Below are 19,591 nucleotides of genomic sequence, written 5' to 3'. Positions count from 1 at the left end.
CTGTACGATATTGAAAAATATTCATGAAAAACTTTTCTAAATTGAAAGATATTGGAAAACTTTCGATTCTGAAATAGTTATAGATTTTGAAAAATGTTCAAAGAAAATATTTCGATACTGAATTTTTTCAAAGAAAACCATACGATTTTGACAAATTTTCTAAGAAAACTGTTTGATTTTGAAAATTTCTTTTAGAAAAAATTTCAATATTCAAATATCGATATTGATTTTAAAAATTTTTTTTCTATTTTCAGTATTGAATATTTCACCATTTTTCATTTTTCTTTTTGCAGAATAGTGTAATTAAATTAAACAAATAACTTAGTTTCTAATTTGAATTTAAAAACAAACAAAAAACAATATAAAAAGGAAAACATAATTAAAGCCATTGATTTGTTTTAATTTAGAATTTTTTAAAAAAATAATAGATTTCATTTAATATTTGTTAAAACAAAAACAAGTGAGAGTGGATCTTACACATTTTCTTATATAAAAAGCTTAATTTAAGCAACACAGCAAATAGAAAAAGTTTGTTTTCAAAAAAAAAAAGAAAACAAATATCGTAAAAGTTTTGAAAGCTTTAAACTATTGTCCAAACTCACTCACTGTAATTGCATAACAAATCTTAAATGAAATATTTACAAAACATACTTAACTAACTTAAATAAAAAAAAACTAAATAATATTAGGTGTATAATTTTAGAGTTATAATAAAAAAAATAAACTTATAAACTAAAACAGACTAAAGTAATATAAGCGTTTTTGTGTGTTTCTTCTTATGTTTGATGTGTGTGTGTGTGTTTGAGTTTTTTCTTTCTGTCATTAGCTAAACGCCAGGCTACTATCTGAAGCCATTCGCCGAGGTATATGTGTAGGATGATGATGATGATGAATTCTCAACAATATCTTCTGACTGACGCTGTCGTTGTTGAGGCTGCCGTTGTCGTTGCATTTCATAGACATCATTCATCTTTAACTCTTTGTTGTAGTGTAAATCATCCAGCGAGTGTATGGACATCATTTGTAGATGCCAGAGTAATTTGATTTTTTGTGCTGATATACTATGCCAAGCGAATAAAAATTCCGTTTTACTGAGATCAGTCTTGCCCGTTAAGATTTGATCACATTCGTTACTATACAGTACATAATGTGATGAGGTGGTTATAGTTGTATTCGTTTGTTGGGCCAAAACGCCGGTTATATGAACATCATCAATCCAAAAATATTTGAAATTTTGAGCAGCTTTATAAAGACGGAAGATAATATCGGGTGAATAGATAATGGCATAGCCCGGACAATAGGGTGGATAATAACGTTCGGAGTATTCTTTAAAACTAACACGCCATTTCGAACGATAGGAACGTTTAACCAATGAACCAATGATTTTTTGGCAAAACAATAGATTTTCAGGATGATTAAAGAGCTGTTGTGAGGCATTAAATGCCGTTGATGATTCGGATGAAGGAGGTGTTTCTGAGGCAAAGATATTGAGTTTATGAAATATTGTAGAAGCTGTTGTGCTGGTGGTGGTAGTAGAAGTTTTATTTGGTGTCACTGTTACTGCTGTAGCAATGGTGGGTTTGTCATTGTTATTCATTTTATTTAGCTGTTGTTGCTGCTGCATCTGCTGCTCTCTAAGGTACTTTATTAGCTGTGGTGTATTTACATAGACATCATCATCGACCTTAATCAAAATCTGAGCCTGCGGACAATTATAGAGAAACCATTTAAAGGCCATTATATGTTTATAGGTCATATTGCGATAATCATCTATAAAAGAGCCCTGTATAATATCTCTATACTGGTTATTTTCATTTTCTAAATCCTCTTGCACTTGTTCACTTTCAACAGCGCCCAGTAGAAAGAGTACCCGTAGTGGAGATTCGGCTCTATGATGACTTATACTGGCCCAGGTTTCTCGTATGATTTCACGTTTTTCATAGTTTTTCGGTGCTGAATGTATTAGAATTAAGGCTTCTATGTGATTGCTACAGACGGGTTGTGGCATGAGAAATTGAAAATTGTGTAAATCTATCAATTGATTAAAGTCTTGCGGCGGCAGTGCTGATGAGACAGCAGTTAGTGTAGCCCATGATGGTGTGGGTTTGATTTTCAAATCCAGCACTCCTGTGCCCAGACTAGAGGTGAGTGATTGTATGTCCGCTGACAAATCGCTGGTTTTTGTGGTGGTCTTGTCATCAAACACATTAAAATTATTATTATTATTATTAAAATTGCTACTGCTGTTGTTGTTGTTGTTGTGGTTCTGACTAAAATTTGAGGTGGTTAAAGTTGAGGCTGCTAATGTCACTTCATCTAAGTACTCATTACTTTGGGCGGGCATATGTTTTGATAATAAATCTCTACCCCAGCCCCCGCCTCCTGCTCCCACTCCCACTCCCGCTCCTCCTCCTCCTGATGCCGCATTTATTATAAAATTATTACTACTACTACTTATAGCCGCTGTATTGGCATCATACATAACCGGCTCTTGTACTGAGATCAACCATATTAGTATGCAGACATTAAGTCCCACTATTAAACCCCAAATGGAACGTTTTTCAAACATGACCTTTGACTTCAAATATCGCTAGCTCTTTCTTTGTTTTAGTCTTTAAATAGACTAAAAGTAAACGTTTTTTTTAGTTTTTCCAAAACAAATTTGCCAATTGTGTTGTTGTTGTTGTTGTTGTCTTTTAAAGGGTTCCGTTTGAAAAACAAATAAATTAAAATTATTACAGTGATTTTTTTTTTTTTTTAAATTATGTATCAAATATTTGTTGCTGTTGTTGTACTTGTATGTCGTCTTTTTGTCGATAATTGTATAAATTTATTGCTATTGTTGTATAGTTAAAAATGTTGTTGTTATTGCTGTTGTTTTTGTTAAATAATTTTTTACGTGTTTTCTGGTACCGCATTGCAGGTTATTGCAATTGATCAAAAGTGGTTTGCTGGTATTATAATGAGTGTTCTGAAAAAGATATAGGAAAAAAATTGTTAGAAAAGTATTTTTTTTACTTCTAAAACATTAAATTTTGCGCCAAAGGGTCGTAAGCGGGAAGATTTACTTTAGTTCTTAAATTTCCAAATAAAGGACCGCTGAAACATACCGATTGCTCACTGAAACTTATAGGGAATGTGACCCATCGGTTTCAATGTTTTGAGAAATAGTTTAGTAAGAACAAAAGTAATGATTTTGACACAAAAGGAAAAGACCATTTGGTCATTCAGACCAGTGTAAAGACCAATATTAGGTACCAAATTGAAGACGATACGCTTTCGAGTTGAGTCGTTCTTCGCCTTTATATATCCAATCTATGCTATATATCCGATCTAACCTATCCGTCCTCTCCATTCTATCCATTCTATCAATACTATCATTCCTATCCATCCTATCTAGCTATAGATAGATAGTATCCTATATATCCAGTCTATCCTATCTATATTATATACCAATCTATCCTATCTCTGCCTATATATCCTATCTATCCTATCATCCTATCTATCCTAACTATCCTATCTATCCTATCGATCACTTCTATCCTCAATCGATCCTATCTATCCTATCTATCCATATCATCCTATCGATCCTCTCTCCTATCCCTAGCGATCCAGATACCTTCCGATCTAACCTCTCATCCTATCTATCCTAGATACCGAATCCGAGCTCCCAATCTATCCGACTCCTAATATATCATCCAACCTCTATCCTATCTACCACTAATCCTAGCTATCATATCTATCCTATCTATCCACACCTACTAAGCCAGCTAGCCTTCGATCCTATCGATCTACCTATCTATCGATCTATCTACTATCCTAGCTACCCATCTATCCTATCTATCCTATCTATCCTATCTATCCTATCTATCATATCTATCCTATCCTATCTATCCTATCTACCCTATCTATCCTATCTATCCTATCTATCCTATCGATCCTATCTATCCTATCTATCCTATCGATCCTATCGATCCTATCTATCCTATCTATCCTATCTATCCTATCTATCCTATCTATCCTATCTATCCTATCTATCCTATCTATCCTATCTATCCTATCTATCCTATCTATCCTATCTATCCTACATCCTACCTATCCTATCTATCCTATCTATCCTATCTATCCTATCTATCATATCTATCCTATCTATCATATCTATCCTATCTATCCTATCTATCCTATCTATCCTATCTATCATATCTATCCTACCTATCCTATCTATCCTATCTATCCTATCTATCCTATCTATCCTATCTATCCTATCTATCCTATCAATCCTATCGATCCTATCGATCCTATCTATCCTATCGATACTATCTATCCTATCTTACCCATCTATCCTATCTAGCATACCTACTACCATCCTATCTACCTAGCATCTATCCATCAATCCACCTATCCTATCTACCTATCGGATCCTAGCGATCCGATCAGCCGACCTTCCGATCTAGCCATCTTCCTATCTATCCGATATATCCTATAGATCCTAGAATCCACGATATCCGAGCGACCCTATAGAGCCTACAGCCTAGCTACAAGCTATCCGAGCGAATCCCTATCGAGCCTATCGAGCGATCTAGCCTATCTATCCAGAGCATATCCATAGCTAGCCGAGCAGCCTATCGATCCGAGCGAGCCGATCGTATCCTATCTATCCTAGCTATCCTAGCTATCCTATCCGAGCCTATCTATCTATCGATCCGACTATCCTAGCGAGCCGCCGAGCCTATCTAGCCTAGCTAGCCAAGCTATCCGAAGACCGAGCTAGCCGATCTAGCCTATCTAGCCATGCGAGCCTAGCTAGCCATCAGCATCGAGCTATCTATCCTATCTATCCTATCTATCTATCTATCCTATCTATCCTTATCTATCCTATCTATCCTATCTATCCTATCTATCCTATCTATCCTATCTATCCTATCTATCCATCTATCCTATCTATCCTATCTATCCTATCTATCCTATCTATCCTATCTATCCTATCTATCCTATCTATCCTATCTATCCTATCTATCCTATCTATCCTATCTATCTATCTATCTATCTATCTATCTATCTATCTATCTATCTATCTATCTCTATCTATCTATCTATCTATCTATCTATCTATCTATCTATCTATCTATCTATCTATCTTCTATCTATCTATCTATCTATCTATCTATCTATCTATCTATCTATCTCTCTATCTATCTATCTATCTATCTATCTATCTATCTATCTATCTATCTATCTATCTATCTATCTATCTATCTATCTATCTATCTATCTATCTATCTATCTACTCTATCTATCTATCTATCTATCTATCTATCTATCTTTCTATCTATCTATCTATCTATCTATCTATCTATCTATCTATCTATCTATCTATCTATCTATCTATCTATCTATCTATCTATCTATCTATCTATAGAATTTAATAATTACTTCTCGTAGTTCTTAAACATACTAAAATTTATTTACAAATTGCTAAAAACTCATACCAGAACTGAAACCGAATATTGGGAAGTATAAATCTAAACATATTAGTAAATTAACCGCAAATGTTTTCTAGCACTTTTAGGGACGTAATTCCCAACACCACATAAAATAATTCTGAGTATTCGAAAAGAAATATTATTGTTTAACTTATCGCTCATTTGTGGTCTATCCAAATCTTGACTTTTCATTTTAATGTTGCAAGGAAATTCCCACTATAAACTCTTAAATAAAATTTTATACAAACATTGCACATTAGACCGACTCACGAAAAAACTGTCCAAAATATTTTATTTATTTTTAATAATATTTTGAAAATGATTAGGGAATCTACCTTTACAATTGCTGTTGTCTGTAGTATTATCAAAACTAGTTAATTATTAACAATGTAAAGACTTTGATCTTAATACATTAACCTTTTATGTAATAAACATTAAGATAGCTCTGACATTGTTCATTTAAATAATGTTTTATATTTAATAGTTTATTGCTTAATAATATTAACTAAAAGCATAAACTTGTTATCATTAAAAGTCGGTTAACAAATCCATTATAAATGACTTTAATTAAGTAAATTGTCAAATTTACTTACATACATACATACATACATATAACATTAGGTGGTAAATATTTTATAAATAATTACATGTATAATGATAATAAAGTCATTGTAAGTATTATATAAGTTGTTTTTCTTTTAATGGATGATTTAAAAATTAATTTTATATAAATGTTCGTTCATTCATGTCTGATTTAAACTTTTTTCTAGTTCATATTAAATAACTTAAGGACAACAGAAAATAATCACCTGTACACCAAGTACTTAGTTTAGCAATCAATGTTATTATTTGTATATGACTATCAGGTACTAAGAAATATACAGTATGTCAAAAATGAGTTTAGGTAGATAATCTAAAAGGACTCGGAACATATAAACTTTATACGGTCGGAAAATTATATGGTAGATTTTATTCACACGTCCTCTCGGGGAATGTCACCTTGATTAAACAACCCCCATCTTGGTGTGATTGCAATCCGAGAGAAAGAGTTGTTACACGTTGAAATCTATATTTCGGGATAAGTTCAGTGCTGTTGCCAAAAAAGGCAACAGTTAGCAGTAACTTTGGGAGTGAAAGTTGAGAGTGAGTTGGTGTTAAATGAATAAGATACGGAATGAATCAAGAGCCCCACCCATACATATCTTTTTATGGAAGTTTCGGATATTTTCTCTTGAACGTTTCGGATAAATTAAGGTTAATAATATAACCCTACTTTCAGAAAATCACTTTTTGTCAAAAAATTCTTAAAATATTTCGGAATTAAAGTAAAAAAGATCTATATTGGTGTAGCGTAACTTATGGTCGACCATACCCAACTATACATTCTTACTTGTTTTAATTTCTCGAACTTTTTCTTGTCATTGATTGTATTTTTAATGTAATCCACTTTGTTTGACAGTTCTCATACATACAATACACACTCTCTCTCTTTCAATTACTTTGTTGGGGAAAATACAAGTGTTGACAGTTGTAAATAACGGTAACGCCATGGATGTGTTTTTTTTTAACTGATAGCTGTTGCAAATAATAAAACGTAATAATTGTAACAAGATTTTTTAGCAATAAAACACTATTTCTAGCTATTTAGTTTTAATAACCCTGTATATATAGTGAGGTTATGTAATGGGAAATTACTTATACGAGGGTAGTATTGTAAGAACTATTACTGATTTACTACCCACTATACTCCTGTTAGTATTTTGATTCGAATGGTAAGTATTACAATTTTAGTTTTTACCTAGATTATGATTAAAGCTCGATTACAGAATTATTTTGTATTCTACAAAAAAATACACTTAATAAACATTCACTTACCACAAGCATTAAATTTAAACGTTTTTATCAGCATTTCGAAAAGCAGCAACTGCAATTAAAAAAAAAAACACAATAAAAATTAAAAATACTCTCTTTAAACAAATTCTTAATAAGAAATGAATCATTTTTATTTATATTTATTAAAGAACAAGTAGCTACTAAAGAAATAAAAAAGTATAAAATGCATTTATGGCATTATTTTCTATTATAAAACGTCATAAAAACAATTGTATGTGTGTGATATTACTTTTATTTTTAATTTTAAAACTATTAGTATTCATTGATAAATACAAATTCTCTAAATACTAATTTATAGATCAATGATTTGTCGCTAAACGATAAGGAAATATCCCCTTTGAGGATTAAGTTAATAAAGATTATGTACTAAGTAATTTGTGTATAACGTGTTAATAAAAAATTGGTATATATATTTTTAAAATTATTTCACTTTTATTAGTTTAAACTTTGATATTTGACTCATAGAGTTAATAATAAAGTTAAATTTAAACAGCCTGTTTTAATACTAAACTCAATTGATATTTTTAATTGGTTTTACATATGTTTAGTTAAAAATAAAATAATTTCAGTGAAAATGTCAGAGGAACATAATTTATAATAATTTTAATATTCTAGTTACAAAAAATAATAAAAACTGTAATTAAAACCACATGCCATGAATATTAAAGTATTTGAATTGTTAATGAATAATAACTTTGTATTACAAAATGATACTGGAATATCATTAGTGTGTTGATTACTAATGATTAAAGAAGTTCTTAGATTAACTATTTTAATAGGAGAGTAAGAAACTGTTTATTAACTTTATGATTTATATTTTTCTTAAGAAAAAAGTTAATTTTATTTTACAATATTTCTGTGGCTTTTATTTAAATTTGATATTGACTAACAAACAAACAACAAACAAACAAACAAACAAACTAACTAACTAACTAACTAACTAACTAACTAACTAACTAACTAACTAAACTAACTAACTAACTACTACTAACTAACTACTAACTAACTAACTAACTAACTAACTAACTAACTAACTAACTAACTAACTAACTAACTAACTACTAACTAACTAACTAACTAACTACTACTAACTAACTAACTAACTAACTAACTAACTAACTAACTAACTAACTACTAACTAACTAACTACTAACTAAACTAACTAACTAACTAACTAACTACTAACTAACTACTAACTAACTAACTAACTAACTACTAACTAACTACTAACTAACTAACTAACTAACTAACTAACTAACTAACTAACTAACTACTAACTAACTAACTAACTAACTAACTAACTACTAACTAACTACTAACTAACTAACACTAACTAACTACTAACTAACTAACTAACTAACTACTAACTAACTAACTAACTAACTAACTAACTAACGAACGAAACGAACGAACTAACTAACGAAACTAACTAACGAACGAAATAACTAACTAAACTAACTAACTAACTAACTAACTAACTAACTAACTAACTAACTAACTAACTAACTAACTAACTAACTAACTAACTAACTAACTAACTAACTAACTACTAACTAACTAACTAACTAACTAATTAACTAACTAGCTAACTAACTAGCTAACTAACTAGCTAACTAACTAGCTAACTAACTAACTAACTAACTATTTCGTAGCTATAGACCCAATGGTTTCAACTTTAAAAGAAAAAGAAAAAAGACGTAAGTACACATTAATTTTCTGTTTATGAATTTTTTAACAGTTACATCTAAATTTTCTTTTAAAGTATATTAAATTTATAGAAAAATTTTGAACAAATTAACGTATTGAATTTGTTTCTGAATGAAATGCCACATATCTGAGTATAATTGTTATAAATTCATGTAATTATCACTATGCCATTGCAATTTTTGTGCTAAAATTTATAATTTTCTATAACTTTTTATGAATTTAGTTCATTCTAATTACTAATTACATTGCATTTATATAATTACCATTTAACCATCTCTTATATTTGGTTGTAAATTTGTGGATTTCGAAAGGCGGACCTGTATATGGACTCTTAATGAATCAATACTCCCAGAATTTACTTATTTATTCGATATAAGACGAATTGTACTACCATGTATGGATATTAATGTAGACATCAGTGTGATTTTCAGAATACGGCCTTTAATGGGGGATTAGGTCAATTGTGGACCGAGGTCTATAGAATTTAAACGCGTGATTAGTTTTGAAAACTAATTTTTTTGTAGAATTTCATCATACTTTCTTAATTTTTGAAAGATTTATTAACTGTAAACTTATTTTCTGTATGAGGGGCATACCTTCCTAAACATCATCATACATCAAATTTCGTTGCTGACTGGTATTTTTAAGACTGCTATGGTCATAAAATCATTGTCTTACAGTGTCCATATATGCAGGCTAGGGTTAAATATTGCCTGACATTTGTCATACTTCCCAACATAATTTACAGGTATATATAACCGACTTCTGCAAAATTTTATAGCGATTGCTACATAAACAACATATTTATTACTGTTTTAACTATAATCCTGGAGGTACTTGTATGGGGGCTAAGTGAAATCAAGAACCGATTTTGCCCATTATTAACACAAAACAATATTTGTCATTAATAAGGATTTTTGGAGAATTTCATCACTCTAGCTCATAACGGTCGGAACCTAACCGGTTTTCAACAAAAAGACTGACATACAGACATCCCTAGATGATCTTAAAATCTTATAAAAAATATTTATTACACTCTTAAATTTCAGATTTATACAAATTATATAAAGATATACACCAAAAAATATTTTTTTTAGACAGAGAATTTAGACGTAACCGCCTCAACATTGTTTATATCATAAAAATTTGTCTCGGCAAAAAAGACGTAAGCGACAAAAAAATCGGATATAGCGTCAATATAAAAACGAAAAAAACTGCATCCCATACTTTAGATGTAATAATATTTATTAACGGAGTTTTGGAGTAATGCTATGTCCTACTTCGAAGATAATTAAAAAAAATGCTCTCCTGTAAAATTTAGTTTTTGTCGGTTACGTCTTTTGTGCGAAAAGGGCTCGATATAATAATTTATAAAAATAAAAATACAGCGCCATGTGTTTAAGTCCTTTCTAATTAGTCCTATACTCGATATTACATATCCCACGTATTCTTTTTTTGTTTATTTTGTCACACTGTGAAATCTTATATAACCTTAAATGTAAATATGTATCATATTTAAAACTCACAAGTTTGAATGGAATATAGAAATTATTAGAAACGACTTTAACCCCTTACATTTTAATTGTATTTATTTAGATCGAGGTCTTTGGCGCTGTATTTTTATTATTGTTTATCAATTTTTATATATATTAATGTTAATGGAAAATTAATGCATTAATTTCAGAAATATTTAGTGTTAATGCAAAATTAATGCATTAATTTCAAAATATTTAATGTTAATGTAAAATTAATGCATTAAATTCAAAAATATTTAATGTTAATGCAAATTTTATGCATTAAATTTTACAAATTTAATGTTAATGCAATATTAAATCATTATTATCATATTATCAAATTAATATTTTTTTAATTTAATGATAATGCAAAATTAATGGAAATCGCCCAGGTCTGGTGGGTATTGACTATATTTTCAATTACGGTTACATTTGAATAACCTTTACAATTACAAGTTATTTTAATTGGTTATTGGTCAATTACACATTACAAGTAATTGTAATGGGAAAAACCTCAATTACACATTACAAGTAATTGTAATTAACCATATAATGAATTACTTTGTGTAATCATTACTCCCCATGCCTGAACCTCGATATGTCCCGCATACTTCGGTTTATAAGGTGTCTTTTGTGCTTCTCATTGAAGGAGGGCCACAATAACTTGGTCCCTTTACATGTGTCTAGGCTATTTTACTAACTTATGCGAGAATTTCGCATTTATTTTGACAGATTCAAAAATCGTTATTTTCAGGTCACGACAATTACAGCGAAGATAAGCTTCCGTCTCAGACATTATATGGAAGACCAATACGACGTCTAACATGATTATCAAATTTACAATGGCAATGGAGATATGAACATATGTAGTTCTACGTGGTTCCATATGACGCCACAAAAGCTGTTGCTGATAGTTGTTGATTGGTAAAAACTTTTGGTTGTTACCTACATCTTTCGTTAGTTGACAATCTTCGAACGAACTTTAGTTCGATCTCTTTTGCTAAGATCCTACTAACTGTCTGAGATTTATAGCATTTGCCTTTAATACTCGCTTCAAAATTCAAGGAAATTTTTTAGGATTTCTCGATTTTAATAGCGATTTTTCGTAAAGTCTTAATTAATTTCTACACTGTTGCATAAAAGGATTGATAAGAAAATGTAAAAAATAACCTATTTTTAAATTTTACATATAAACAACAAATGTTAACTAAACATTTATAATAAACAAAACAAAAACTTGTAATATAACCACATAGATAGATCTACCACATCTAACCCTTTTTCAGTTATCTACTTGAACTACATATGTATGTATGTGTGTACATTGTTTTCTGCATTTTCCTAATTTACATAAAAACTTTATAAATTTCTATTCAAAACCATATTCTACATGCTACTTAATAGTTCAGTTCATTTTCAACGCATTCATTACACACCGACCAAACGACCACATATTTCTAAAAAAGGCCAAACGAGCCGCACAGCTGGCAAACTTTCCACAAAACGCCTTTTACAAGTTTGAGAAAGGTAAATAATAGAAACTTACTTGTACTACAAGGAAAACCAAACAAGACAAATATATATTAAAAATGTGAAAAAGAACTATAAAATTTTAATGTAAATAGGTTAGTTATTGATTTTTGAAAACAAAAAAACAATAAACAACAACTAAAATTGAAATTTAAATATTGTTAAAAAAAAGAAAAATTTTGAGGGAAAATATGTCTTTAATATCCTTGATATTGTGTTCAACAGAGTCACGTTCAAAATTAATGATGGAATACACAAAAAAAAGTAAAACACACCCATCACTTTCAACACGAACATTGTCAGCGGGAAACTGATAAGAAATGATGAAAGGTGATTGACTTATTAAGGGTGTTGAATGGTAAATAAAAACAAAATATTAATAAAGAATTTGAATTTTTGTACAGCGTAACTAAGGACAATGATTTTAAATGGGGTCAGATAACATCAAGACAATTATTTTTTCCATTTTAATATTAAATAATATTAATTTTATCTCCTTTTTGGGAATGTAATATTGCAATGTAATCTGGTCTATATTTTAGTCTATAGTCTAGTCTATAGTCTAGTTTATAGTCTAGTTATAGTCTTCTATAGTCTAGTCTATAGTCTAGTCTATAGTCTAGTCTATAGTCTAGTCTATAGTCTAGTCTATAGTCTAGTCTATAGTTAGTCTATAGTCTAGTCTATAGTCTAGTCTATAGTCTAGTCTATAGTCTATAGTCTAGTCTATAGTCTAGTCTATAGTCTAGTCTATAGTCTAGTCTATAGTCTAGTCTATAGTCTAGTCTAATAGTCTAGTCTATAGTCTAGTCTATAGTCTAGTCTAAGTCTAGTCTATAGTCTAGTCTATAGTCTAGTCTATAGTCTAGTCTATAGTCTAGTCTATAGTCTAGTCTATAGTCTAGTCTATAGTCTAGTCTATAGTCTAGTCTATAGTCTAGTCTATAGTCTAGTCTATAGTCTAGTCTATAGTCTAGTCTATAGTCTAGTCTATAGTCCTAGTCTATAGTCTAGTCTATAGTCTAGTCTATAGTCTAGTCTATAGTCTAGTCTATAGTCCTAGTCTATAGTCTAGTCTATAGTCTAGTCTATAGTCTAGTCTATAGTCTAGTCTATAGTCTAGTCTATAGTCTAGTCTATAGTCTAGTCTATAGTCTAGTTAGTCTAGTCTAGTCTATAGTCTAGTCTATAGTCTAGTCTATAGTCTAGTCTATAGTCTATCTATAGTCTGCTCTATAGTCTAGTCAATAGTCTAGTCTATAGTCTAGTCTATAGTCTAGTCTATAGTCTAGTCTATAGTCTGCTCTATAGTCTAGTCAATAGTCTAGTCTATAGTCTAGTCTATAGTCTAGTCTATAGTCTAGTCTATAGTCTAGTCTATAGTCTAGTCTATAGTCTAGTCTATAGTCTAGTCTATAGTCTAGTCTATAGTCTAGTCTATAGTCTAGTCTATAGTCTAGTCTATAGTCTAGTCTATAGTCTAGTCTATAGTCTAGTCTATAGTCTAGTCTATAGTCCTAGTCTATAGTCTAGTCTATAGTCTAGTCTATAGTCTAGTCTATAGTCTAGTCTATAGTCTGCTCTATAGTCTAGTCTATAGTCTAGTCGGCGCTGCGAATTATGGCCCCAGGTAAAATGGCCCAAAACATAAAACGAAATATGGCCCCAACAAAGATACAGGAAACAAAAACACGAAATTTTTGTTTTTTTTATATATTTTTTGGGGTATTTCAACATTTTTCCATTTGGGGTCAGTGTTGCCAACTTAGTGCTTTTAGCACTATTTGCGGTGCTTTTTGGTGTGCCAAACGCGGAAAATTTTGCTCATGGTGCCTTTTTTCAAAAAGGCACTACAGTGGTGCTTTCTAATTTTATGACAGTGCATTTAGTGCTTTTTATACCCACCATCAAAAAAGATGAGTGGGGTATATTGATTTTGTCACTCCGTTTGTAACACATTGGTCGTAGACCCACAAAAGTATTAAATTCTAAGGCGATCTCACCATGTCCATCCGTCTGTTCATCTGTCCGTCCGTCTGTTGAAAGCACGATAGGGTTAGAACGGAAAGAGCAAGGGAGTTAAATTTTTCCACAAATATTTCTTATAGGTAAGGTTTGTTTGGTATTGCAAATGGACAATATGGGTCCACAATTTCGCATATCCCCCATACAAGTGGCCCCCCCCGAAAAACAGCTTTAACAGTCACAACTGTTTTAAACATACGAGTATAGCGATAAAATTTGGCATATATAAGTTTTATATGCACCAAAATCTCTGTACCAAATTTTATGGGATTCGGTCCAAAATTGACCCTACCCCCCATACGAGTATAGCGATGAAATTCAACATAAGTAAGTTTTATATATGCCAAAATCTCTACTAAATTTTATAGAAATTGGTCTATAATTGACCCTACCCCCCATATAAGGTCTCCTTCAGAAAATGATTTAAACGGTCATTACTGACTTAAAAATACGTTATAGCGATGAAATTCGGCATAAATAAGTTTTATATAAGTCAAAATGTCTCTACCAAATTTTATGGGAATCGGTCCATAACTGACCCTACCCCCAAATAAGGTCCCCCTATGAGTGCAGCGTTGAAATTCAACATAAGTAACTTTTATATGCATCAAAATTTCTCTACCAAATGACATTAATACTCATTATCGACTTAAAAATATTCGACATAAATATGTTTTATATAAGCCAAAATCTCTCTAGCAAATTTTACGGCAATCGGTCCATAATTGACCCTACCCCCACATATGGTCACCTTCAAAAATTGATTTTAACGCTCATTACTGACTTAAAAATACGAGTATAGCGGAGAAATTCGAATTTAATTCGGATTTGTCGGTAGCGTACCCTACCCCCTATTAAGGTCCCCTTAAAAATATGAGTACAGCGATGAAAATTGACAAAAAATAAGTTTTATATAATTTTTTTACACAATTGAACCTATCCCTCATATATAAAGCCTCCATGATTACTTCATCGTTGTACTCGCAATAAAAAGATTTTTATTATAATTCTTTATGCCGAATTTTATGACGATTGGGGTATAACTGACCAACAAAACAAAATCTATGTACAAAATTTTATGGGTATCGATATATAATTGTCCCAACCCCATATAAGTTCCCCTTTAGATAATAACTTTTACGCTTATGACTGAATTAAAAATTCGAGAACAGCAATGAAATTCGAAACGAATAAGTGTTATACGAAATCTTTCTACCAAATTTTACGACAAACAGTTCATAATTGACACTACCTCTGATATATGTTCATGGTTAAAAAATTGGACAAAAATATTTTGTTTTTAAAAATTAATATTTTGTTAATTTGAAGTTCACGTACATAATTGAATTAAGCCTTATCTCCCTGATGTTTACAGAGGAGCATTCCTTTTACGGCATAAGATTTGATGGTGGGTATATAAGATTCGGCACAGCCGAATATAACACTCTTGTTAAAATATTTTAAAATATTTGTGAATTTCAGGAGGTAATTTATTTAATTAATATTAAACATTTTCTCTATAATGTTAAGAAAACTGAGGGATCATTCTTTGATCTTTCTATTTGTACCACTTTTTGTTGTTTATTAGAATACGATCAGTTTACACTAAGGACTAAATTTTTCTTAAAAACTGTTTTAAATTTTTTTACACGGGTGCTCCAAAGTTTTTTTTTATTTGTGTTAAGTTTTAAAAGCAAATATTCTTCAAAAACAAAAAACAAAATATTCAAAATACTTTACAATAAGTTATGTTATTCACTATCAGTGAAATTAACAATTTTTCCAGAACTCAAAAAACTTAAAAATAATATATATAGATTTTGCAAAAAAAATATATTTCATAAGTTTTGTACAATTTTACAATTTGGGTGTGGGTACATCGGTTGGCCAGTTGGGAGTGTGCCTGTCAGTTTGAATGTTTAATGACATTTTACTATTTTTAAAATAACTTTTAAAATTCTCATCTTATTTATCTAATATTCGTCAAACATTAGTTTTAGTTCTTACGTTACTAAAAATCTAACTCACACAGATGAAAGACTTTAGTATGACACATGTTTTGTTTTGTTTTGCCCAATGTTCTAAAATTTTGGAGTCTTGTAGGAAATGAGCGAAATAATGTGCAATTTTTATTAAAATAAACAATATTTGACTAAAAAAAACGTTAGTGCTTTTTTACCCATTTTCAGTTAGAAAATTATGCTTTTTTACCCCTTTTTAATTTTTTTTGCGCGCGTTTTGCTTGACCAATGTTGGCAACACTGTTTGGGGTAATACTGCATTTTGCAAAAAAATAAAAATGACCCCAATGTTGTGAAATGAAGAAATACCCCAAAACAAAACTTTTTTTCCTTTGGGGCTAATTTTCACTCTTAAATTTTGTAAAATACGTGAATATTAAAATATTAAAAAGGGACCTAAAAAACCATATAATAATTAGGGGTGATCTTTCATTATTACTATATATAAAAAATCAGAACATTATCGCGCGATATTTTTTATTAAAAAATATTTTATGTAATAATATTTGTTGTATTTTCATAAAATGTTTGTTAATTTTGATCATTCTTAAAATATTTTTTGTAAAATTGCGCGATTTTACAAAAAATATTTCAAGAATGTTCAAAATATACAAACATTTAATGAAAATACAACAAAAATTATTAAATATGAAATTTTATAAATATGTTAGCTTATATTTGAGGTGGGGTGTCATAATGTCCATTGACGTTATGACACACCACACACAAGTTTCATAGTGTCCATGGACGTTATGACAATTTTTAAAAGTGTTATAATGTCCATTGACATTGTATCACTTTTAAAACAGAACTGTATTTGAAAATTTGTAAAGAATTTAAGAAAGGGACACTCTTACCCCCAAAGGAATTTATCCTAAATTTGGTGTATGTTGCATTTTGGTTTCCATTTAAAAAGTGTTCTGGATAGCCGGCCTTCGGCCGGGCGCAGGGGTTTTAAACTCTGGGGTATTTCGAATACCGGCTTCGCTAAATTAAGCCTTCTTTTGATAAATGGACTCTTTGAAATCCATAGACTTTATGTTACATTGCTCATATGCATTGTGACACTTTTGAAATTGTTATAACGTCCATGGACACTAGACTCAATTTAGTGAGTCATAACGCCCATGGAAAATATGACACTGGACTTTATGACACGTCACCTATATTTGAATTAAAATTAAATGGGGTGAAATTTCATTTACGTTTTTGGGGTAATTGTTCATTACGAAAAATTAACCCAATATTTGGGGCCACTTTTCATTTCAACCTTGGGGAGATTTTTCATTAATTTTGGGGTGATTTTTCTTAAAAAATGTTAGGGTTATACTTCATAATGAATTTTGACCCCAACATTGGGGCAATTTTTCGTTTTATTTTGGGGCCATTTTACCTGGGGCCATAATTCGCAGCGCCGTCTAGTCTATAGTCTAGTATATAGTCTAGTCTATAGTCTAGTCTATAGTCTAGTCTATAGTCTAGTCTATAGTCTAGTCTATAGTCTAGTCTATAGTCTAGTCTATAGTCTAGTCTATAGTCTAGTCTATAGTCTAGTCTATAGTCTAGTCTATAGTCTAGTCTATAGTCTAGTCTATAGTCTAGTCTATAGTCTAGTCTATAGTCTAGTCTATAGTCTAGTCTATAGTCTAGTCTATAGTCTAGTCTATAGTCTAGTCTATAGTCTAGTCTATAGTCTAGTCTATAGTCTAGTCTATAGTCTAGTCTATAGTCTAGTCTATAGTCTAGTCTATAGTCTAGTCTATAGTCTAGTCTATAGTCTAGTCTATAGTCTAGTCTATAGTCTAGTCTATAGTCTAGTCTATAGTCTAGTCTATAGTCTAGTCTATAGTCTAGTCTATAGTCTAGTCTAGTCTAGTCTATAGTCTATAGTCTAGTCTATAGTCTATAGTCTAGTCTAGTCTAGTCTATAGTCTAGTCTATAGTCTATAGTCTAGTCTAGTCTAGTCTAGTCTAGTCTAGTCTAGTCTAGTCTAGTCTATAGTCTAGTCTAGTCTAGTCTAGTCTAGTCTATAGTCTAGTCTAGTCTATAGTCTAGTCTAGTCTAGTCTAGTCTAGTCTAGTCTAGTCCAGTCTAGTCTAGTCTATACTCTAGTCTAGTCTATAGTCTAGTCTATAGTCTAGTCTATAGTCTAGTCTATAGTCTAGTCTATAGTCTAGTCTATAGTCTAGTCTATAGTCTAGTCTATAGTCTAGTCTATAGTCTAGTCTATAGTCTAGTCTATAGTCTAGTCTATAGTCTAGTCTATAGTCTAGTCTATAGTCTAGTCTATAGTCTAGTCTATAGTCTAGTCTATAGTCTAGTCTATAGTCTAGTCTATAGTCTAGTCTATAGTCTAGTCTATAGTCTAGTCTATAGTCTAGTCTATAGTCTAGTCTATAGTCTATAGTCTAGTCTATAGTCTAGTCTATAGTCTAGTCTATAGTCTAGTCTATAGTCTAGTCTATAGTCTAGTCTATAGTCTAGTCTATAGTCTAGTCTATAGTCTAGTCTATAGTCTAGTCTATAGTCTAGTCTATAGTCTAGTCTATAGTCTAGTCTATAGTCTAGTCTATAGTCTAGTCTATAGTCTAGTCTATAGTCTAGTCTATAGTCTAGTCTATAGTCTAGTCTATAGTCTAGTCTATAGTCTAGTCTATAGTCTAGTCTATAGTCTAGTCTATAGTCTAGTCTATAGTCTAGTCTATAGTCTAGTCTATAGTCTAGTCTATAGTCTAGTCTATAGTCTAGTCTATAGTCTAGTCTATAGTCTAGTCTATAGTCTAGTCTATAGTCTAGTCTATAGTCTAGTCTATAGTCTAGTCTATAGTCTAGTCTATAGTCTAGTCTATAGTCTAGTCTATAGTCTAGTCTATAGTCTAGTCTATAGTCTAGTCTATAGTCTAGTCTATAGTCTAGTCTATAGTCTAGTCTATAGTCTAGTCTATAGTCTAGTCTATAGTCTAGTCTATAGTCTAGTCTATAGTCTAGTCTATAGTCTAGTCTATAGTCTAGTCTATAGTCTAATCTATAGTCTAGTCTATAGTCTAGTCTATAGTCTAGTCTATAGTCTAGTCTATAGTCTAGTCTATAGTCTAGTCTATAGTCTAGTCTATAGTCTAGTCTATAGTCTAGTCTATAGTCTAGTCTATAGTCTAGTCTATAGTCTAGTCTAAAGTCTAGTCTATAGTCTAGTATATAGTCTAGTCTATAGTCTACCCTATAGTCTAGTCTATTGTTTTTTAAGACTTTCCCCTCAAATACTTATTTTCACTTTCTTTAACTTTCAACCATCACAATGAAGTGCTATAATTACCTCTAACCTCTTATTTAAATATTTAAACTATCTAATTATTTATTTATTTTTATATTTTTTCCTTCAGTGTAATTATATTTCAATGTATTAGAATTGTCTACGTG

General features: G+C 30.7%; 1 protein-coding gene across 1 annotated transcript in view; it reads right to left on the bottom strand.

The window, feature by feature from the left end:
* Positions 1-446: 446 nt before the first annotated feature.
* The window catches only part of LOC119607290, a 47,543-nt gene continuing 28,398 nt past the window's right edge, over positions 447-19,591 (bottom strand). The window contains exons 3-4 of the mRNA XM_037961160.1: positions 7,359-7,407; positions 447-2,971 (exon numbers count right to left, since the gene is read on the bottom strand). Coding sequence (XP_037817088.1) covers positions 842-2,569 — 1,728 coding nt within the window. The 5' untranslated portion in view covers positions 2,570-2,971; positions 7,359-7,407 and the 3' untranslated portion in view covers positions 447-841. The remainder of the gene's footprint in view (positions 2,972-7,358; positions 7,408-19,591) is intronic.

This window comes from Lucilia sericata, unplaced genomic scaffold, assembly GCF_015586225.1.
Source record: "Lucilia sericata isolate MDLA Ls3-8-SP2 unplaced genomic scaffold, ASM1558622v1 Contig000684F_arrow, whole genome shotgun sequence".
In the NCBI taxonomy this organism is placed as follows: Eukaryota; Metazoa; Arthropoda; class Insecta; order Diptera; family Calliphoridae; genus Lucilia; species Lucilia sericata.
The sequence above is the reverse complement of the archived record's forward strand: the minus strand, read 5'-3'. Positions and strand labels throughout refer to the sequence as shown.